The following is a 24,401-nucleotide window of genomic DNA, read 5'->3' as shown; positions in this document are numbered from 1 at the left end:
AATGAAAGTTCTATCCCCTATCAGCCTAGCCACTGTCTTAAATATATATAATATATATAATATATATTCAATTAATGAAGATCTCCAATTCAACATTTTGAAAGAAGCAACATATTTTCCCCTTTGGGATGTAAAGAGATCTCGTTCTCCTAAAAGAGATAGAAACATTTCAGATCTTCTCAAATGGCAGATCATCTCTAGCACAGCTCCGGCATATTCAGAGGCAGGCAGTCCTTCCTCCTGGCTGAGGACACCTCATGGAGGACACCATGCTAGAACTGCAATTGACGCACCAAACCACAAGTTTGGAAAGCAACCTCTGGAGTGTGAGTTCAGGTATGGTGCATCCTTAGCAAAAATGAATGAATAACAAAAGGAGGAAATGAAATGTTTCCTCAGAAGAAACCAGGTAGAGTCTATTCTGACTTCGCAAGTGGGGTGACTGATATGGTTTGGTTCCCAGCAGATGATGCTGTTGAGAGGTGGTAGCAATTTCAAGGATAAGACCTACTTGGAGGAAGTAGGTCAATGGAGGCCAGCCCTCTTAGGAGAAGAACTCGTTAAGGCCCAGAGGGGAAAATGATTGCATTTCAGTTGTTTCTTTCAAAGTGTTGAATTTGAGATCTTCATAATTGAACTTCTTTTCATTTAAGATACTGGCTGGGCTGAGAGAGATAGAACTTTCATTTTCTCATCCTTCGGGGCAAGCTGGGATCTACTTCTCATTAACTCATTACAATTTTTTTAAATCTGCCTTTTGCCTTATACATTTTTCTTAAAAATAGTTACTGTGGAGAAGAGTAAAATACTTCTTAGTTTTTGTTTTTTTATTATTTGATATCTTTCTACTTATTAATATAAAGTAATTAGAAGAAAAAACACTGTAGAGTTAAACAGATGGTCCATAAAGTTCAGGCATGTCAGTATCTCCGGAATGTCAGAATACTCAGACCACCTTATCTGGTTGGGAAAATGTCCTGGAGCTTTCCATCAGGAATATATGAGAGATTCCAGGTAATGCGCCTAGTACAGAGTTTGGCACAAACTAAATGACCAGTAAATGGTAGCTATAGTTGTTAGGGAAGGAATAAAAAGTTCATGTAGTAAGTCAAGCTTTAGAGAAAAATAAACTTTTTTATTATCCATTTCTGCTTCATGCCCACTCTCCTCTTCCCCCTCCATATATAAAATCTCCAGGGTCCAAATCCCATTACTTGGGACTCTCATTATGCTCTTGGCTGTCCTTTTTTTTTTTTTCTAGCTCAACATCTTCTGTTTCTGCTTCATCTTTCTCATCCTTCCTTCCAGATCTCCCAGTCTTATGCCCTATGCTTTTACTGCCTGCCATGCCTGACCTTGGAAAGGTTCTGTTAATGTCATTTATGCCAAAACATTAAAGCCTAACATAATTTTCATATGCTAATCTTGCCAAGAGGTATTTCCATTTTAATGAAGGTCAGCATCATAACCTAACTGAATAAAAGTGTAAAACTTAATTTGGAGGCATGAGAAACAGGGAGAGGAGAAATGTTTTTCAAGACAGGGATTCAATGACAACAGTAAAAATAATTAATTACTAACACCAATTCAGTGACAACTCTATTTTGCATTGTACTCTATATCCAGCACCTCATCCAACCCTCACAATTAATAAATTAGGTGTTATTATTCTTCTTATTTTTTTCTGATGAGAAAATAAAGTTGAATAGTGTCTCAGACAGCATTCTCAATGATATAATCCAAAATACCTGACTAACAAGATAGAAAAAGGAAGATTTTGGAAATTTCTCAGTTTTGGGACATTTTGGGGCATCAAGCTAGGTTTGCAGAGCTCAGACTATGGCAGCAGGAAACAGACAGGGGAAAAGCAGGGGCTCCGCTCCCACACCATGGAGGTCAGAAGCAAGAGGAAAAATAGCAAAGCAATTCAAAGACAAAAGCAAGCGTAGTCCCTAAGGCCACGCCTCCAGGGGTCCACCTTCTCCAGCCACTTCCCACAGGCCTAGGTTTCCACCAAGTATATCCATTACAATGGATTTATCTACTTATGAAATTAAAATCCTTATGACATAATTACATCAATTCTGAACGTTAATATGTAAGCTCTTCAGGGGATGTTCTATATCTAACCATAACAGAATTAAAACAAATGGATGGAGATCGTAAATATGTAGCACAAGGAGAAAGTAGATTTGGAACTGAAATCCATCTGACTTACCACAAACTCCTGTGCCATCACAGCAGGGCAGGAATACATCTGTTCATATCAGTATCTCCTAGAGCCCAGAGCAGTGGTTATCACTTGATTACAGAATTAATAGTTGATAAGTGAATGCATAGAAAAATATATATTCTGCCCATAATCTCTTCTCCATTCACCTCCCAAATTTTCTCTTGCTTAGAGGTCCTGCCTTGCCTGATATTCTCAGGACTCCAAACTGCTAGTAGTTCCATAAATTATCTTCCCCTTCTTGACTTTGTGCCTCTGCATCCTGTCCCCTTTCCCTGTAATTCAAATCTCTGTGCCAATCCACCTCAATTGGAGAGAGGGAGAGCTCAAGAGTAGTCTCCTTCCAGGACACTCTGCCTCTTTCTTTCCCCACTCTTATCCCCTCTTCTCTTCCCACCTTGTGCCAACACAGCCAGGGGTGTTTCTAGGACTGTCTCTTCCACTAGGCAATGGTGCTTTCGAAGCAGATGTCTGACATATTTTTGCATTCTACATTTATACCTAACATATGTTTGTATCTTTAAAAAAAATCTGCCATTTTTATTCTTCTGACTTAGATGAGTTTATTCATTCTGAGGTCCATTAAATTATACCTCATAACTGAAAAAATCTTAACATTACATTTTGTAGTGGTTTTTTCCTCCTAGGAAAGCAAAATTGAGGATTGAGCATCTCTTGTAATCAATGGCAACTTTGATTTAATTGAATATAGTGATAGGTTAAGTAAGGACTATATGCATGAATAAATTAGTGAATGAATGGCATTGATACCCTTCCTCAATTCACATTAACATTCCTTCTACAAAGCTGACTTTTCTGCATCAGAGGCATTGTGACAGTGCAATAGTTTAACATTATTCTTTATGCTGGTCTTTTCTTGTAAATGTAAGGCAGATAATAAATCAGTTCAAATTGTTCTTAATCACTTCTTTTCTGGAATGCTGTAACCTGTTCCAAAAATTTATCTTCTAGGTGAAATTGATCTTCAGATTCTCTCCAAAGTGCAGGCTCAATACCCAGGAGTTTGCATCAACAATGAAGTTGTTGAGCCAAGTGCTGAACAGATCACCAAGTACAAAGGTACCTGTAATGCACGATGCTATATGCCAAGTCCTGTCCACAATGGCTTTTCATCTCATATTTTTAACTTCAGTGATTAATAAGTCAGTCATTGTGGTATGTTCTTTGTAAGCTTATTGGGATAAGAACCTAATTAATTCTTGCAGGCATGACTGAACACCTCAGACTGTGAATAGTGAGTACTTAGGCTCTCTAATCGACTCTCCATCCATTCCCGTGTCATCATCAACCATCATGTAAGGGTCAGAGTCATTCTGTCATTCATTGTATTTAAACAGAGCACCTGCCCTTAAAGATAGTATGTCTAGCCAGGTGTGGTGGCATATGCCTGTAATCCCAGTACTTCCTGGGAGGCTGAGACAGGAGGATCACAAGCCAGCTTCAGCAATTTAACAAAACCCTCAGTAATTTAGTGAGACTCTGTTTAAAAATAAAAAGTAAAATACTGCTGGGGGAATAATTCAGAAGCAGAAGCCCCTGGTTTAAATCCCCACTAACACACAAAGAGAGAGAGGGGGGAGAGGGAAAGAGGGAGAGAGGAAGAGGGAGAGACAGACAGAGAAGAGAAAGGAAGAGAGAAAAGGGAGGAGAGAGAATGTTTATTGAGTTGTAGCAAGACTTGGCAAATGTTTTCTGAGAAGTGCCAAATATTAAATGTTTTAGACTTACAAGGCTACATAGTCTCTGTCACAGATAATTGACTCTGCCATTGTAGCATAAAGGCAGCCATGGACAATATATAAACTTGAGTGTGTTTCAATAAAACTTTATTTATGAATACCAAAATGTAATTCTGTACTATTTTCACAAGTTAAGAAATATCACCCATCTTTTAGTTTTTCCCAACCACTTAATAATGCAATTGCATGACTCTCTCTCATGAATGATAGAGACACAAAATCAAGAAGTTAAGTAGTATATGTGTTCATCTTATGTCCATACAAATTGGTGCTGAGCCACCTAGAACCCCTGTGGTTTTCCTGCTTCTGTTACACAGTCAAATTGCTTGTTTATGTTTAAATTATTATTGTAATCATACATCATAGTGAGATTCAGAGTGACATATTCATACAGACACACATCACTGAGTGTATTTCTTTCTGCATATTACTTGTTTCACATCAACTTTCTATTAATAAAATTCACTAGTTGATTCCCCAGTAACACTAAGTTAATCCAACCTATGTCTGACCAGATTCTCATAATTATTTCTTTCAGCTCTTTCTTTTACTTCTAATTTCATTTAATACTGGGGGAAAAAATCAGAATGAGCCCTCAGGTTTCCCAGAGCTACATAAAAAAAGAAAAATGTGCTTTGTATCTGTTATGTGTATAACATTGATTGCATTAAAATTCTAAATGGAAATGTGTTCCACATTTGCAATTAAAATTGATGGTGTGCCACCTCCTCTCTGTATTTCAGAGCTTGTAGCCAAGACATCAAACCTCGAGAACATAAAGTTTGCTTGGCATAAAGAGACATCATCTGAATATCAAAATAGAATGATGGAGAAAACAGAACTTCAAAAGTGGGACTTTATTCATATGATTCAGGTAAGAAATATATATTATACTATATCAGAAAAGAGTTTTGCAGGAATACATATTAAGAATATATACTATTTTAATTTTTAAATAAAAATCTTCTCATTTCTAATGTTATGAGCATTATCTGTCCAAATAAAGATGTTGATGATAGTAAAATATTTTGGAACACTTAAAAAGCCAGTTTTTCTTATTCCATTGTTGTCACTTATTTTTCTAACACTGACTTAGTTTTCTAAAATAGAAAGTTCATACACAGATTTGAGGATAGTAGACTGATATGCATCTTAGCTAATCCTCCAGGGCTCTAGTGATCTAGAAGATTCAATGTTTCAGAGTTTTTCTGAATCCTCCTGGCTAGTGTTTATAAGGCTAATGGGGACAGATTTTATGATTCCATAGATGAAGGAAATTTTACTGATATCAGCCAGCCATTCAGTAGGCTTTTATTTCTATGGTCCAGTATCAACAGATAATTAATTATGAATATTATAAGTAGCATGAGGTTGGATTTCCAGGTACTTACCTATATTTCTGAAGAGCATGAGTAGTGTATAGACTTTAAAAGTGGCTACTATCAGGAGATATGCATATTCTAGATATATCACTTGATTAATAACAAAACACTTCTTGTAGTCTACAACCATTTTACTTCAACAGAATAAGCTTATTAATAAACCAAAGAAACAAATATCTCCGAGGTTGGCATAGTTAGGCCGTCCTGCATCTTTGTTCCCTTAACTGACAAAAGTCTATTGTCTATCAGGGAATACACTGAGCCTTGGCCGTTTCTCTATTAGATGCTTTCCCACCTCCTCACATAACTGCTCACCCCTTCCCTTTCTGCTCACCTCCTGCATCCTTCTCCTGCTCATGCATCCCCAACCAATGACCTTAATTCATACTGTAGGGAGAAAAACAGGAATCCTCAGATTCAAAACTCCTTGGTCTTCTTCTAAAATTGTGAACATGGCTTCACTTGTTCCCATCCTCTTACATCTTAGTAAAAAAGCCATTTTCTCTGTTGATGCTCTGAATTCCATTCTTTTCCCTGCTACAAAATGTTGTGACTTTAGGAATCAACTTTTTAACTCTTTTTTATGTTTTTTTTTTTTTTTTTTTTTTTTTTTTTTTGTGTGTGTGTGTGTGTGTGTGTGTGGTACTGGAGATTGAATCCAGGGACAGGGACATTCTACTACTGAGCTGAACCTCCAGTTCCCCCTTTTTAAATTTTTAAACAACCTTTCCCTAAGTTACTGAGGCTGTCTTTGAACCTGTGATCCTCCTGTTTCAGCCTTCCAAGTACTAGGATTACAGGAGTGTGCCACTATGCCTGGTTTTCTTTCCTCTATTTCTCCTCGAATTTCCATGTTTGTTCTTTCTTTCTTACAGCATCACTGTGATATTTCTCTCTCCCTCCTTATATATTCTACTCTGCATTTTTCCAAACCATGCCTTTTCACTGTTATTTATAGTCTTAATGTGCTCATAAGATTTTTCAACTTAATATTCACATAAACCTAGAGGTGTGTGTTGGGTAAAAATTCAGGGTGTCTGCTATGACCCACTGCCTCTTTGTTTATACAGGTCATGTCCTAGATTATTTGCTTTCTCATGGATTGGCTGTGTTTGGATAGCCATCTCCACTCCCTCTACTTAATAATATGGAATGGCCCAGATACCAGACATGGCTGTGAGACAGAATGCACTTCATGCAAGTTCATTTATTTTTCTTTATTTATATGACAGAGCCATGGCTTAAGTATTTTTCCCTTCATTCAGTGAATTCTGTTACAGCATGCTACATTGAATACTAAGTTTTTGTACATGAGAGATGAAGATAAGATATAAAAAGTATTGTGGAAGTGTTTTCCCAAGTGTCTAAATTATGCACATCATTAGAGTAAACCTAATGTGGTAGTATTCCACACGCATACTACCAAGTTCTGTGCATTAGGTACAATGGCTGCACTTCACTAGTGATAGCTCCACAATTATTTAAAAATGGGGTCGGTGGCTGACCCCTGATATTCTAAGATCTGGCATGTAACCTCATACTTTATCAGTTCATTGTCCTAGACATCAGAGCTTTCACATTTCCTGTGATTTAAACAACAACAAAAACTGCCTGTGAGGATATGGAGAAGCTGGTACAAAAGGCTGAATTTAAAGTAACATTCCATGAAATGGGGTCTGTTTTTATGGTGCTAGTGCCATTTTCTCCCAACGGAGGTACAATTTACAAAATATAGAAAATGCAAAGGACCATTGTCATCATAGGGAATGGAATTTAAGTGTCTCCAGCTTTAAATGTCTATGTCATAGAAGCCAAAAAGTACATTTAAAACTATTTGGCTCTAGTTGAGAGAATGAGTTGAAAGAGTTTTCCATTTTCCCAAATATTTTATTCCATTATTGTCCACTCTCCATATAACATTTTTACTCTTTCAATGTCTTAAGCGTTTTGCTGGATAAAAATCCAATGAACTTGAAAATCAAACCTTCTAGTGAGTATCTAATCCAAGAACAAGGACTCTAACCTGACAAGTTGTCTTATTTCTCTTTTCTTCTCCCATCTAGATGCTATATTACGTAAAAGACATCCCAGCTACCCTGAAATTCTTCCATAGTCTCTTGGCTACCAATGCCAAAATTCTCATTATTCTTGTGTCAGGTAGGTTATTTTCATTCAGCCTGAATTTTAAATTCGCAAGACTGTGTGTATCTATTGATTCATGTGTTTGAAGAAAACTAGTATATTTTGCCTTTGTTATAAAATTCTTGCCTTGATTTTTTATCACAACCAATTAATTTTTACACTGTTGGGAAAGGGATTCCCCAACAGCTCTCACTTTAGAGAGTATACTGAAATTAGATTTCTATGTGAAATTTTCTCTCAGGGAAAAATGTGTTTGTCTTTTTTCATAAATTATTTTTATACAACAAAGAAAATTTAAGTTATAGTTTGTAAATGAGGCTAAAAGCAAGAAATATTTATCTTACCTACTTTGTATGTCATTTGAGCATCCCTCTTTTTTCTGTGATGTTTATTAATAAAAGTTTAGATATTTAAGATGTCATCTATTTGTTTAATTTGTATTTCTAGAACCACTAGCAACATTGTTGATTGTAGTTTTGTGATGGTATTCTGTTTTCCAAAGAAGGCATTTGATCATTTCACGTGGCTTCCAGAGACATAGTAGGTGCCACATAAAGAGCATGAGTAGACACTGTTAGAAAATGAAACCTGCATTGTGGAGGTCATTCATGCATTGCAGTCCTTCTTCCATTCACTGTTCTTGTGGATTATCCACATAGTGCTAAATGGGTTCATTCTAAATATAAAATAGTATCTATCTTCATATATCATACAGCAGACTCCAAACTCAAAAACCCTATGTCAAAAAATTAACATCCTTTTTGAAAATTTTTTTTGGTACTGGGGATGGAACCCAAGGATATTCTACTTCGGAGCTATATCCCCAACTGTATTTTTTATTCTTTATTTTGAAACAGAATCTCACTGAGTTTCAAAGAGCTTCACTAAGTAGCCGAGGCTGTTTGCAAACCATGATCCTATTTCAGTTTCCCAAATTCTGGGATTACAAGTGTGCACCACCTCACTGGCTTTTAAAATTTTTAGTGGTGCATTGTAGTCATATACATCTTAATGGGGTACAAGATGATAGAGGCACACAGGCACACATCACTCGTTTAGCCTTCCCTCAGTTCCCACCCCATTCCCTCCCACCTCCCTCCTCATATTTGGCTTAGTGGTTATCTTTGGTATGTTTATGAATGTACATCATGTACATTAGGATTTTCACTTTTCCCTCCTCTCATTCCCCTCAGTTAGGTGGCCTTTTTTACTCATCGATGGTTTCTTCTTCATCTAGAGTTTTTATTTTTAAATATAAAGAAAAGTGATAAAAATATCCAACAGTTGTTACCTTTAACTCTGGACTTGAAATTTATGTGAAAGTTTCATAATAGAGAACTTTCGTACACAATTTGCTCCCCAAAGGAACCTTCTGATATGCTAATTTTACCTCTAGTTGGTTAAAAGTACTCATTTATGTAGGAAATTTCTGATTTCCCATTTGGAAGAAATTATGTAAAAGGGATCCTTCCTACCAACCCCTTTCTAAAGTAGGATTTTTGGCTCAAGTACCTGTATTGCATCTAGAATTACACAAGGAGACTTAATTATCAACACAGTGGAAAGAGTGTTCTTGATGATCGGCATCAACAAACCAGAAAAAAATATTATCGACACAAGTAGCAATTCATCCAGAAGCAATATAGTTTGATTTTATAATATATCTCATGTCCTCTTCTATTTATATTTGCTTTATTCTAAATTAGTTTTAAAAGTTAAATATTTACATTCTAGATGGTAGTGTTATATGAGTCTATAATTACCAATTAGAAAAAGCCAGCCTAAGATTCATAAAGTGGCTGAGAATTCTACACATAACTGAGAACTAACCAAGGGCCTTATAGATGCAGCACTCTACTGGCTGTGTTGTAAATGAATTAACATAATCCATGGTTTATGGACCAATGTGAAAAATTGTTGGTAGTAGAAAGTCAAAGGTTGTATATTTTCCTTCATGTGGGAGCTTAGAGAGAAAATAAGAAACAAAAGGGATATTAGATGACTGAGGAGAGAGACCAGTAGAATAATGAAAGGAGACAGGGGGAAGGAACAAGAGAGAGGAAAAAGTAGAAATGATAAAATCGTTCAAATAATGCTATGTCCATATATGAAGGTGCCACTACCAGTCTTACTACTATGTACAGGGAGGGGTGGGGAGCAGGGTGGGATCGGAAGGGAAACACACCAAGTGCTGTGTGCACATTTATATCGCTTTGAACACAATGATGCATAATTGCAATGCACCAATAAAAGTATTAAAAAGAAAAGAGTAAAAAGATAGATGCAAACCAAGATAAACCTAGTGCAAGATACAATGACACATGACTCAAGAATGCTAGGGCTCTTTCTACTTAGGTGAATTTGGTCTCTGAGCCTTAGTTAATTCAAGGGCTATTTATGGGTAATCAAATCTACATTATTTTGTATCTATCTACATGTGCAGTTCATATGAACTATGTAGATATGCACTCATGAGGAAAAATCAAAAGAAAAAGAGTAAAGTCTCAAAACTGTATTAGCTTCTATTGAAAAGTATGTATTTGTTTACTTGTTTGTTTGCTTGTTTACTCATTTATTTAGTTATTGCAATGTTTGTGATCAAACCAGGGCTTTGGATCATGTTTGAGGCAAAATTAATCAATGTAGTTTGAATAGTAGTAATGTTTTATTCACTTTATCCATATGTAATTCATAATTTTTTCACTATTGCTAATAGCACAGGAGACCCCTATCCTAAGAGGCAAACAGTGTTAGTCGATACTGTTCCTAGACATAGAATGGAACAAGTAACAGTTGTGAGACTGTTGCACTGGGACTCTGTAGACCTCTTTCTTTTACCATACTCATTTCCTAGAAGAGGTTTCCACTGCCATGGAAGATCTATCATATCCATTTCTTCTTAAAAGAAGAACCACTGAGGCAAAGGAGAAAATGTATTTAAATTGTTTTTATTATTTATTATTCTGAATGTTCTATTTCTGTCTCTCCGAAGGCTAAAAACATCTTAGCTTTTTGCTTGTATTTATCAGAAGCACTAGGCAAATAAATTAATCAAATGTAAGTCAAATTTAAAAACCAACCAACCACTCTTCCCGATATAAATATGCAGTTAAAGAAAGAAAATAGTCTACCTGAAAAGAGAAAACAGAATTGTGAAATGTGTTGATCATTGTCATTGACTCAGTGTTACTAAAGTGTGCCCAGGTACTCCAGTCCTGTAGGCTCAGTTAATGCTTATAAATCCATAGTACATGACTGAAGCCTTCATCCCAGAGAACCTGGGTAGTCTCTTTCCTCCTCCTCACTCCTTACTCATGAGGATTCCTGGAGTCACACACACATGATCTTGATGGGTGCCGGTTACTGTTTACTCTAAATTTCTGTTCCCTCTTTGACTTTGGATTCCTTCCTTCTCTCCAAGTCTTTCGTGTGCTGAAGCTACCCCTTTTCCTCTCACTCCACCTTGCTCCAAGCAGGGTGTAGCTAACCCCACTTCCTTCACTCTTCAGAACATTATTCTTTGAGACCCGTGGGGAGAAAGAAGAGCAGAAGACAGAATCCATCACTGAATTCCCACAGCCACACTCTCTCAGGCCTTTCTTTTGCTCTCTCTGGCCCGCCTCCTTTGGACCTACTCTCACATCTTTCAGATCTTCTTCATATCTTTTTATCTTAGTGCTAAGATATCAGCTCCTCACTTCCCTATTCTACCCTCTTCCTTGTTACATAGAGTAGTTTAACTATCACCTAGCTAAACTTGTGCATCCATGAGCCTGTTTTAACAACAACATGATTTTTGCGGTAGACTCCATACCCTCTCAGTGTATGAAAGCAGCTGTAGTTTCTTTTTTAAAAATAGCAATAATTACTTGGTTGTATCAATATATTCAATAAAAATATATGGACCATCTGTTATAAAAATATAAATCAAGCTTTGTTTCCAAAATTGGAAACAAATTTAATCACATTAATTTTCTAATCAGATATTTTATATAAATATTAGTGAATATGTACTAGAATAAACCATGTTTTTTCTCTACTTTTATTTTTAGTGTGTGTGTGTGTGTGTGTGTGTGTGTGTGTGTGTGTGTGTGTGTGTGAGCGAGTGCTACTGGGGATAGAGCACAGGGCATTCTAGATATACCCCCAGCCCTATTTTTTATTTTGAACCAAGGTCTTACTAAATTGTAGAGGGCCTCACTAAGTAGCTGAGGCTGCCCACAAACCTGCAATCATCCTGTCCCAGTCTCCCAAGTACTGGGATTACAAGCGTGTATTACTACAACCAGCTGATCCATGTTGTTTCTAATAATGTTTGTATGGGGGTTAACGGGGGTTTGAGATTGAGGACATTTTACTCTGAGCTACACTCCCAGCCCTATTTTATTTTTACTTTGGAATAGAGCCTCACTAAGTTGTTGAGGGCCTTGCTAAGTTGCTGTGGCTGGTCTTGAATCTGCAATTCTCCTGTCTGGGCCTCCCAAGTACTGTGCTTACAGACAAGCACCACCATGCCTCGTTTATTTCTAGTCATTTTTATGATAAAACTTTAATTTCCTGTCTGCTACACTAGTCTATAGATAGAAAAGAACTTTCCCAGGCTGAGATACCCTATCTATCTCCCTCTTCACCTGTATTTAGGAGCCATTGTCCTAGCCTGCCTTGGCAGCCCAAATCATAATTCTTACAACCTCATTCACAATCTACTTGCCAAATTACAACATATAATGTAACAGGATGTATACTTCGATTCTAGCGTGTGTACTTAGCAGATGCAGGACACTGGGTTTAATCCTCAGCACTGAAAACAAAAACTCAGAAAACAAAACAACAGAAAAACTAAACAATTAAAAGGTAAAGTATATCTTTACCTGAATATTGGGATACCTAAAGGAAACGGCTCACACTGGGTTCTATTTTTATCAAAATTTTTGTAGTCATGTTCTAAGTGTAACTTGCTTTGACAAATGAGAAAGATGTTTTTGCAAATATTTCCTTTGTTTCAAGGAAATATTTTCACCTCTTTGTGATCTACAATGCAGAAAACAATGCTCATTGTCAGCAAATTCAGAACAACCTAAATTAAATTACAATTACAATTATAACTTCAGAGCACTCATCTAGCCAAGACCTCATCCAGCTCGATGGATGGTGTGTCTGGAGCAGCATTCTGCTCTGAATATCTATGTATTCCAGGTTGTTGGGTGCTCAGCTCAGTCATGTTCTCACCAATTAACAAATGGATGGGTTCTTTCATTGGATATACTGAGTTAACTGTTTGAACATCACATAGGTGTTCATGTTTGAAATATGTTAGGTTATAAGATTATTAAATATGGAGACATTTTTCAGTTTAATTGTGCTGAGTTTGGCTAAGATGCTTCGTGTGATTGGCCACATTTGAAGCACCGCTGCACTCTTAGTTCCATGTTTGTATCATAGGATAGTCGACATGTGGATTTGATATGTTCAGTTTATTGAGTATTTACAGTCAGTCACCGTTGGGCTCTGAGGCTTGCAGAAATGACTTTAACTTTTCCTCTGCCTTGAAAGTTTTCTCATTCGAGGACTCAGACATGGCAACACTTCCAGTAATGTGCTCAGTTATATATGGGGAATTCAGGAGAATTTTTTGAGAGCAGGGTCTTTTCCTCTCAATCTATTCCCAGATGTTTTCTAAAGCCTTTGTCACATAGAAGATACTCAAACTGTGTTTGAATTTTACTGAGAAGTTGTTTATTTCTACCTTATAAGAACTATAATTAGGCCAGGTGTGGTGACACACGCTTGTAATCCCCGCGCTTGGGAGGCTGAGACAGGAGGATCACACGGGTTCAAAGCCAGCCTCAGCTACTTAGTGAAGCTCTCAGCAACTTAGTGAGATCCTGTTTCCAAATAAAAAATATAAAAAAGGTCTGGGAATATAGCCCGGAGGTAAAAGCCTCTGGGTTTCACCCCCAGTACCACCAAAAAAAAAAAAAAAAAGAACTATAATTACCTCTAACCCACTCATCCAAAATAGGAAATGCATTTTCTTTAGATTGGTTACATATAGATAAGAAATCAGGGAACATAGAAAGTCCTGTATAATTTGCAGATGAGCTTAATAAATAGGAAGACACACACACACACACACACACACACACATACACACACACACACACGCATGCTAAATATGGAAATAACCAGACAAAAACAATTAAGGATCAACAATTAAAACTAATAGGGAAAAATAAGAAATTGCAATCAGAATTCAGTGATGACATTTACTCATCAGTTTATTAGAATGTATGTTGTACAAAGGAAAAGGACTTTTTCTTCTGAGTTCTGAAGCACCTATGATAGAACCAGCCCAACTCAGTAAATATTCAGAGATAACCAGAAGTTCCTTATTATCAAGATAAAAGAAATTTGATTTGAGAGATGAAAAAAGAGACAAATAAGAACAGAAGAGTTAGCTTTTGTTTTAAACAAGGAGTCCCCCACACTAAAATGATAGCCATGACACGTATTTCTGCCAGTGTTGGAGCCAGGCATTAGTTGAGAAAGTTGTTGAATAAAAGGCAGCCTGTTTAGTCAAGGAGATGAGACAGAAGTCCACACAATTTCTGTCTTCTCCTACCTAAGGAAGTAGGCAAGTCATGGTCTATTATTTTTAATACAGTGCAGGGGGAAGGATCTGGTGTATATCATGTTGAAAGCAAAAGTAACACCATATGTTGTGCCTACTGAGAGCCATTATGATAACTCACCAGTCAGAGTGTAGAATTGCTCAGCTCAGAAATGGCACTGAGTCACAGCACTGACCCACACAAATTTTCTGCAATTAGTTTTTGGTTATTTTTTTCTCTACCAGGTTAAAAAAAGTAATGATGATAGAAGGACCTCTCTTTGGGGAAGACAACCCACTGTCTTGGGTATGAAACATTTTAAAATATATAATCACGACCCTTATTTTTTCTTTGCCCATGCAACTGAGATTTAATTCTTTTCTGCCTCATTCCAAGTCCACTTTTTCCCTAGCGCATATGCACTATTTATATCCCCATCTTTGAAATATTAGCAGAACATCAATTATCTAACATTTATTACTTATAATACCTTCTCTTGGATAATCTCTTGGGTAGAGTTAAATCTGAAAACTTTAGTTTAATCCACAAGATACATCTCTTAGCTTCTTTGCTAGGCTGAATTTTCAATTACATTCAAAAGATATTTCTAACTTATCTTCTAAAGTGGGAGGAAAATTTTGTGGCAGTCAGCCTAGTTAATAGCAGTCCAAGATACTGTTTTATAAATGGCATAGGAACATAACTACCCCTTTGGTATGAGGAAATCATCATTTATTGTGATTTTTCCTTTTCAATGCTTTAACTTTGAAGCTTCCCTTCTGAACTCTAGACTTCTTCATATCACCATCTTAAAGTACAATAGGTATCCCAAATTGACATTCCCCAAACCAGATGGCTGTTGATACATTTAAAACTATTCCTCTCCCTTTTTTTCCATTTGTAATAATAGCAATTCTGTTTCCAGGTACATAGGCAAAAATCATAGGGCTTTTCACTTACTCTTTTCACTTTTCCACATCCTATATCCAAGTTATTGCCAAACCCTGCTGGATATTCTGAAATACATATATGCACAACAATGGCCTCTCTCCACATCCTAGCCCACCGGATAGGGAAGTTACCACCACACACCACCCAGCTCCTTGCAGTAGCCATCCCACTTTTCTTTCTGCTTCTTTTCTTATGCCCCCATAGTATATTTTCATCTGAATGGCCATAGTGGATTTATTAAAATGTAAAAATGAAATAACTTCTCAGTGGTTTGCAACCTGGCTTCTTGTGATCTCGTACCTCATCTAGACCCCCTGCTACCCATCTGCCCTCATCTTCTACTTTTCCCTTTTCTCACTCTTCTTCAGTCATACTGGCTCCTGAGTTAATTTTTTGTTTGTTTGTTTGCTTGTTTGTTTTGGTACTTGGAATCGTATCTACGGACATTCTACCCCTGAGCTATACCCCCAGCATTTTTTACTTTTTTTTTTTTTTTTTTTTTGGTGGTACTGGGGTTCCTGGAAGCCCTTTTACCTCCGGGCTACACTCCCAGACATATTTTATATTTTTAAATTTGGAAACAGGGCCTCTTAAACCAGCGAGGCTGGCTCCGAACCAGCGCAATCCTCCTGTCTCCACCTCCCAAGCGCGGGGATTACAAATGTGCGCCACCACGCCCAGCAATTACTTTTTTTTTAAACAAACAGGATCTTGTAAAGTTGATGAAGCTGGCCTTAAACCTGTGATCCCCCTGCCTCAGCCTCCTAAATCCTGGGGTTACAGGCATGTGTCACCACACCCAGCTTCTGGTTACTTCCTTTTTTTTTTTTTTTTTTTTTTTTTTTTTTTTTTTTTTTTGCGGGGTCAGGGACATTCGACCTCTGAGCTACACCCCCTGCCCCATTTTTTATTCTTTATTTTGAAACCGGGTCTCACTGAGTTGCAGAGGGCCTCACTAAGAAGCTGAGGCTGTCTGCCAACCGTGATCCTCCAGTCTCAGCCTCCCGAATGCTGGGATTACAGGCATGTGCCACCACGCCCGGCTTCTGGTTAGTTCTTAAATATGCCCTGTATGTCCCTGTTTGAGGTCCTTTGAAGTTGCTCTTTTCTGTATCTGTATCTGTATCTGTATCTTTCCTCTGATTCCTACATAGCTTACTGTCAGGTCTCTACTCAAAGGTCACTTTGTTAAAGAAACTCTCTGCGACCACCCTAGATTAACTAGCAGTGCCTCAGACCCTTTGCCTCTCTATCCCTTAGTCTGATTAGTTTTTCAGATAGGGCTTATCATCATCTGATATATTCTATATTTATTTATTTAATTTCCCCTTGCTCTGTGCTCCTTGAATTGAACGTCACAAAAGATGAGACTATGACTTTGTTCATTACTCAATTTTGAACATAGAGTGTACTGGCTGGCAGAAGGTAAATGAAAGAAAGAATTAATGAAAGCCCGAACTTTGTTCTGTTGCACAGGAGCCAGTGGCTGGGACAAGCTGTGGAAAAAGTATGGGTCCCGCCTTCCCCGGGATGACCTCTGCCAGTACATCACGTCGTCTGATCTCGCTCAGATGCTGGATAATCTGGGGATTAAGTATGAGTGCTACGACCTTCTGTCCACCATGGACATAACTGATTGTTTTATTGATGGTAATGAAAATGGAGACTTGCTTTGGGATTTTCTGACAGAAACCTGCAACTTTAACACAATAGCACCCCTGGATCTCAAAACGGAAATTATGAAAGATCTACAGGGGCCTGAGTTTAGTGTTAAGAAAGAGGGGAAGGTTCTTTTTAATAATAGTCTGAGTTTCATGGTGGTTGAGGCATAACTATCAATCATGATGGTGTGTTTTCAAAAATTATATTTTGAATAATTACTGATCATATATTTCTCTGTTAAAATTGTAAACAATCCTATAATAGAGATAGAGCATTATCTCTTATAAATAAACTCTACAAAATTCGAAGGCATTCTTGCGCTTCCATGAAGAATCATGTGGAATATATACTCCTGTTGTAATTCTGTCCCCAAAAAAGCACATGCAAACCTATTACTGCCTACACTGGAAAATGCGTGAGAACGGAGTTTCACTGGCTTAGTGATAATAAAGTTCTTTCCATTTGCTGGTTGTCTTGGGATTTCCTAGAATACTAATAGAATGTATATCATGGATTCTTTAAATGCTGCTAAGTCAATACTGATACTTCAATCAGTAAGGAAATAGATTTTTCTCCGTATGTGAAGAAGCATTTGTCTTTGTACATTTTCCTATTGTCATTTCTATCTTATTTTTATTGATTATTAAAAGTAAGCACTTTAGACATAAAATTAACTTTGTCATGTATTATTTCTTCTTTGTTTTCTCATGTAACTGTTATCTAATAATTTTTTTATTTTTGATATAACTTTTCTATTTTTTAGCCGAATTTAGTTTTTTAAAAACAATTTTAAGCCGGGTGTGGTGGCGCACGCTTGTAATCCAAGCATTTGGGAGGCTGAGACTGGAGGATCGTGGTTCGCGGACAGCCTCAGCTACTTAGCGAGGCCCTCTGCAACTTAGTGAGACCCTGTTTCAAAATAAAGAATAAAAAATAGGGCAGGGGGTGTAGCTCGGAGGTCAAATGCTCCTGGGTTTCATCCCCAAACCCGCAAAAAAAAAAAAAAAAAAATTTACATTTCTGACATTTTAGGGGATTACTGGTTGTTAAACCTAGGGACAGGCTACCTTTGAACTATATCCCCATACCCCAGCCCTTTAAAAAACTTATTCTGAAGCAGGATCTAAGTTGATGAGGTTTGTCTCAAACATGTGATCCTCCTTTCTCACAAATACTGTGATTACTTGTTGAGTGTGCCACTCTGCACCTGGAAATAGCACATTTTTAAGGTCTTCTAAAACCCAACATTTAAAACACCAGTATTTTATAATAATAACTTTATAGTTTTATTTTTAAATGAAAATTTTAATGTTTGAAATTTATGTTTGAAGCTGGGTGTGGTAGCCCACGCTTGTAATATCCCAGCATTTGGGAGGCTGAGACAGGAGGATTGCAGTTCGCGGACAGCCTCAGCTACTTAATGAGACCCTTTGCAACTCAGTGAGGCCCTGTTTCAAAATAAAGAAAAGAAAAAAAAGTAAGAGACTGGTGGTGTAACTTGGAAGTAGAATGCCCCTGGGTTCCATCCCCAGTAGTGCAAAAAAAGAAAAAGAAAAAATGAAATTTATGTTTGAGATTGAGAATAAACTCTTCTCAATCTCCCATAATCAGAATTTATTGAAAATCAAAAATGACAACAAAGAACTCAATTAATTTGAAGTGAATCTTCTACCATTTACTAAATTTTTACAAAACCTTGAATTTATTTTGGTATTTTGTAGTCCTTTGTTGCTCTAATACCTCTTCTTAGGCTAAGAGTCATCTTTGGACAGTATAATTTTAGGGAATTCTTAAAAACTTATTTGATGTTCCTAATTTTAATTTATTAATTAATTAATTTATTTATTTATTTATTTATTTATTGCAGTACTGGGGATGGAACCCAGGGGCATTCTACCTCTGAGCTACACCCCTAGCCCAATTTTTTGGTTTTTACTTTTAAACAGCCTCACTGAATAATAAACCTTGTCATTCTTATAAAAGCAATGTATCTCTTTAGAGAAGTAAATAATTAAGAAAGTTAATAATGGATAAACAATAGTAAGTAAAGAGTTGCCACTTCTTATCAGAAACAGAATAAAAGTAAGGTCTTACTAAATAGCTCCTGGACTCTCATCCTCCTGGTGGGGAAACCTTCAGCCCAGGATGCTATTTCGACTTTGCCATGATAGCAGTACCACTTACTGCTGCAGTAGAGTCACTTTAATGATGTCCTGCCCCAACCCATAGTTCATCCCCAGGAAGTACACTGGCATACACAGAGCCTATTGAAACAAATTATCAGGTTTTGTTGTTCATAATAAGTAAAACTGATTTGCATTGATTTATTTTCCTGGAAAATTTTATCAATTTTTTAAATTATAAATTTCAACAAATAAAATGACAGTTATCTAGTTAGAATCCTGAATGTGAACATTGAACCATTAATCATCTTGATAGTTACTAGTGACAAAGAAAATCTGAGGCACACATGACTGATGGGCATAGGGCCATAATGACCATTAACAGCTTCACTAGAAGGACGGAAGTCTAGACTACAGAGAGACAATTATGCCCTCCTGTAAAAAGTACATATGCAAAAATAAAATATGCTATGTAAAGGTAAAAAAAAAATAACAGTTCATAGGTTGTTATTTATAAATCTGGCTATTTTTCATCGCTATAAGGCCTTTTCTCTAAAAACAAGGATAAATGAATTCTTACTCACTACAGTTTAACATAGTGGGAACACACAGGCCTTCCTTAAGAGAAAAACCTGCTGGATACAGTGAGGCATGCCTGTAAATCCAGCATTTGAGAGGCTGAGATGAAAGGATCACAGATTTGAGGCCAGCACACAGTAATTTGGCCAGACTCTGCTTTAAAATAAAAATGTCTGGGGATGGGGTGTAGTTCATGGGTAGAATTCCCTAGGTTTAATCCCCAGCACTATATATTAACTAATAAACAGAGTCACATAGATTCATGTAAATATTTACCTTTTTTGTCAAAAGCTATATACTTGAAGAGAGGGAACTACTAACTTCTTCCTGCACTGCATGATGTTACAAAGAATTTGGAGTAGTCATATTGACTTTTCAAGTTTGTTCTTGTGGTTCAAAAAAAAAAAATAGCATGAATTTATAGTGCTGTTTCCTACCTCATTATATATCTCTTAGTGTTTAACATGGTGTTTTGCATATGGTAGATGTTAAGAAAACGGTGATGCATGAATTTTTTTTTAAGTATCCACCTGATGCCCTTTTGTTTATATTATTATCATAAGCATAGCTCAAGAAGCCTAGCCAAGAGCTGGGGGTGTAGCTCAGAGGCAAAGTGTTTGCAAAGTATGTGCTAGGCCTTAGGTCCTCAACACTGCAATAGCAAACAAATTCAACAAAATTATGTACTGCCCTTAGAATTAGCATACGCTTTAACTCATTTGGGACTATTTCTTATACTTTTTACATTTGTAGTCAAGGAATTGTCTATCTCTTACCTTCCAGATATCCTAGTTAGAGGAAATAAATGATCTCATTTGATTTTTTGTTGTTGGTACTGGGGTTCCTGGAAACCATTCTACCTCTGGGCTTCACTCCCAGACCTATTTTTTATATTTTTATTTGAAAACAGTGTCTCTTAAGCCACCAAGGCTGGCTTCAAACCTGCATGATCCTTCTGTCCCCGCCTCCCAAGCGCAGGGATTACACGTGTGCGCCACCACGCACGGCTTGATTATTTATTTATTTATTTATTTATTTATTTATTTATTTTGTGTGTGTGTGTGTGTGTGGAACTGGGGTTCCTGGAAACCCTTCTACTTTCGGGCTACACTCCCAGACCTATTTTTTTATACTTTTTGCATTTTGGAAACGGTCTCTTAAACCAGCGCGGCTGGCTTCGATCCTGAGGGATCCTCCTGTCTCCGCCTCCCAAGCGTGGGGATTACAAGCGTGCGCCACCACGCCGCGTGATTCTTTACTTTTAAATTATCCTATTTTTCAGGTGAGAAAGCAAGAGATAAAGTTTATATAATAGCTGAGTTGAATTCTCAAAGTAAGTTCATAACAGAAAGTTAAGTTAGATTCTAGGTCTTCTGATTCCACAGTTTGCATCTATACATTAGGCAAATTAAGTTTATGATCTTCTTTCACCTTAGATGCAGAGTAAGACTTCCTAGAAATAAATCACTCTTGTCACCAAAAGTTCATCTGTATTGAGCGAGATTTGATTATAGAAGCAAAGAAGCAGTAATCAGATGAACCAAGAGTGGAATAAAAAGAAAAAATCATCTCCTAGAATGGTAACAAAGCACTCTTTCTAAACCCCACTTTACTAATGAGCCGAGCTAAGCTAGCCACAAACACATGGGTTCTCCCTACAAGTTGCCCTGACTCTGGCCTGCGTTTCCCTGTCCTTATCCCTACCAGGTGCCAGGCATCACCAGTTTCAGGTTTAAATTATCTGTCACCCATAATCTACCTCCCCTATGATTTATACACTGTGTAATGCACATCCATAGTATACGATCAACTAATGCAAGGTAGTTACAGCTACAGATCATGTAATCCATTTTTCAATGTGATATACACCATGCAAAGGTAACTGCAGTAAAAGGGAAGCTGATTTACAAGGCTCCCTGGGCAACGACAGTCACAATTTCCAAACGTGCCAAAAATTCATTAGCAGTCCATGTCAGATTGCCTTAATCTCTGTAGCAATGGATTAATAAATACAGCAATGCCCTGTTCTGGAGGCTGTGATGACACACTGGATATTCTGTATAAGTAGTGTCTTCCCACAATCATATTCTTCTCTGGAAGAATTACCTGCATCTCCTGATTCATCTTAATGATACTTGAAGGACTTTGCAAACAACCTGCCTTGGCTAGAAGATTTTGAAATAAATCAGAGGAACCATCAACTGTGGTCCAAGCTTGGTGATCTCTCCAAAGCCATTTGATACAGAGGACAGAGGAGTTTGTCAGTGCCTCTATTTATGTCCTACAGCTAACTAATTTCATGCTAATTTCATTTCTATACCGTGGTTTCTTTTCTACACTTGTTGATGTATTGGGCTTCATGAGTTAATTCTCTGGTTTTCAATGCCAGCCGACTGGACATAAATCCCAGGGTTTTGTAGAAGAGGCAGTTGTTCTGTGTTACTTATTATCGGCACAAGCACATTGCAGCCTTAGCTAATTTATCAAGATACTGCTGCTCTTCTGAATGTTTTTCAAGAGGCTTCATCTAATCCACAATAGCTTTAATGGGAGGTGCCTTACAGTCCTTGTGATATTTTATTATTATTTGCTTTCCTTATCCTTCCAGGAATGATTAGGGGAAGAGTTTAGACTTCTTCCTTATTGTTTCAAAGTTAGCAGAAAATAAGATGAGGAAAATATCCAGGGTGTACTTCTTCACAGCATGGATGTGTCTGGGCAGGCTTGGCTCTTCATGGGTTTCCCATCTGTGTGTCCTAGGAATGAATAGAGGATCACAAACTGGCCTTTTTGCATGGCTGCTTCCCTTGTTTTCCTTGGCCTCTCTACTTTATAGATTTGCAGCCCCCCCAAAAAAAGAACTAATCATGGCAGAAAAATTATTGCTAAATAAGAGACCATAGAGAATTTTAAGGACTACACATTAACTATAGTTAGCATCTATTGAGGGCCTATTAGATGTCAGGAACTTCTTAAATATTAATATGCATTATGTAATCTAATACACACGTTTATGAGTGAGTTAGCTACTATTTTTATTTCCATTTTACGAAGCAAGAAACTAGCTGGGTGTTGTGGCACAGGCTTGTAATCCCAGTATTGGGAGGCTGAGACAGGAGGATCCAGGTTTGTAGAAAGCCTCAGCTACTTCGCAAAGCCCTTTGAAACTCAGTGAGACCCTGTTTCGAAATAAAGATAAAAATAGGGCTGGGGGTGTAGCTCAGAGGTAGAATGAGAATGCCCCTGGGTTCCATCCCCAGTGCTGTGAAAGAAAGAAAGAAAGAAAGAAAGAAAGAAAGAAAGAAAGAAAGAAAGAAAGAAAGAAAGAAAGAAAGAAGAAAGCAAGCAAGCAGGAAACAGGTTTGCTTCTCTAAGGTTCTCTGCTTTCTTATATCTGGTGCAGTTAGAGTTCCAACATATATGAATTAAACCCCAAAACCATGTACATAATACTGAATCTTGTGGATTTTAATGTAGACCACTGGTGTGTGTGAGTGTGTGTGTGTGTGTGTGTGTGTGCGTGCGTATGTGTTGGAGATTGAACCAAGAGGCGTTGTACCCCCAAACTACAGCCCCATCCCTTCTTATTTTTTATTTTGAAATATCGTCTCACTCCTCACAGGTTGCTAAGAGTCTTGCTACATGCTGAGGCTGTCCTTGAACCTACAATCCTTTTTATCAGCCTCCCAAATACTGGGATTACAGGGGTGCACCACCATGTCCAGTTTACTCTAGAATCCTGTTGATTCTCTGTCCCATTCTTTTCTCCTCAAGCTTCATTCTGGGAGTATTTGTTAGATTCCAAATTTTCATTCTGTTTCCTAGGGACCAATCTCCCTTAGGGACTCCGTCAGGAAGATAGCACCTGCTTGAATTCATCACCTTTGACTCACCTTTTGACTCAGTGTAGCATATGCAAAAGGCAGCCCCTGTGTGACTGTGACCTTGTCTCTTGAGCAGAGGAGAACAATCCAGTGAATTGACCCGTTATTTTGACCTTGTGAAAACGTCTTCAGTTATTATCCATCACAAGAGACTTTATCAGATGCTGGTCAAGCACTGTACCACTGAGCCACATCCCCAGACAGATCAAGACTACAGTTCTCATAGTCCCTTGAAGTTAGGGAGACTCATATGACTAAGTGCTAGGCTGAAGAATCATATGGGATTATATTTAGATATATAAATGGCATGTTCCCATTCAAAATCTGAACATGTATGCAAACCAACAGTATGTTTTTGTGAATAGACCAGACAGTTCTCTGGCTCACCAGAGCCATCAAACCTACTGTATATGGAGGCTTAAAAGATTATTGTAGCAATAATAAAAGTAATGTTTATTTAAACATTAAACCATTTATTGACCTATAGACTAGTATATGTTACATGCCATTACTGCTGCTACTACTACTACTACTACTACTACTACTACTACCACTATTAATATTATCTATAATTAATTGAGTGTTACTGTGTGGCAACCACCATAAAAATTATTCCTAGGTTATTTTATTTAATTTTCACAGTAAAAAGCTGATCTTGATTAATTATTCTCATTTTTGTCAGATAAAGACTCTCAGTTTTGTTAAGTTTATATTGATTTTGTTAGATAAAGCCTCTCAGATTTGATAAGTTTAGATTGACTTACACACAGTGTAAGCTAAGCTATGTTAGGGCAGAGCCTCTTCTGGAATTCTCTCTTTCCAAAATCCAAGTGCTTGGTTGGTAGACACATGGGTGCTAAATCCTCTGACTTTTAGAGCCATCATTCTCAGAGATAAACCAGGGCTCAAAGTCTGTTCAAGTCAGGACAGCAATAAGTGCATGGGTGCTCATCATGCCTTCAGCTGCCTTTTGCAAGAGAAGATGTAACACCAGGGGGAGAAATTCTGGAATTAAAAGAAAAGGAGGAGCACAAAAATATGGCTTTTGTTTTTGAGCTTTGAGGCCAAACTTACTTT

General features: G+C 37.4%; 1 protein-coding gene across 1 annotated transcript in view; it reads left to right on the top strand.

The window, feature by feature from the left end:
• Window positions 1-16,908, top strand: part of HNMT (histamine N-methyltransferase) — a gene marked incomplete at both ends in the record, with an annotated part of 39,799 nt that extends 22,891 nt beyond the window's left edge. The window contains 4 exons of the mRNA XM_080690042.1: window positions 3,203-3,310; window positions 4,734-4,864; window positions 7,436-7,529; window positions 16,553-16,908. Of these exons, the coding sequence (XP_080546168.1) occupies window positions 3,203-3,310; window positions 4,734-4,864; window positions 7,436-7,529; window positions 16,553-16,908 (689 nt within the window). The remainder of the gene's footprint in view (window positions 1-3,202; window positions 3,311-4,733; window positions 4,865-7,435; window positions 7,530-16,552) is intronic.
• Between the last annotated feature and the right edge of the window lie 7,493 nt (window positions 16,909-24,401).

Source organism: Muscardinus avellanarius, assembly GCF_963383645.1.
Source record: "Muscardinus avellanarius genome assembly, chromosome: 2".
Lineage (NCBI taxonomy): Eukaryota > Metazoa > Chordata > Mammalia > Rodentia > Gliridae > Muscardinus > Muscardinus avellanarius.
The sequence above is the reverse complement of the archived record's forward strand: the minus strand, read 5'-3'. Positions and strand labels throughout refer to the sequence as shown.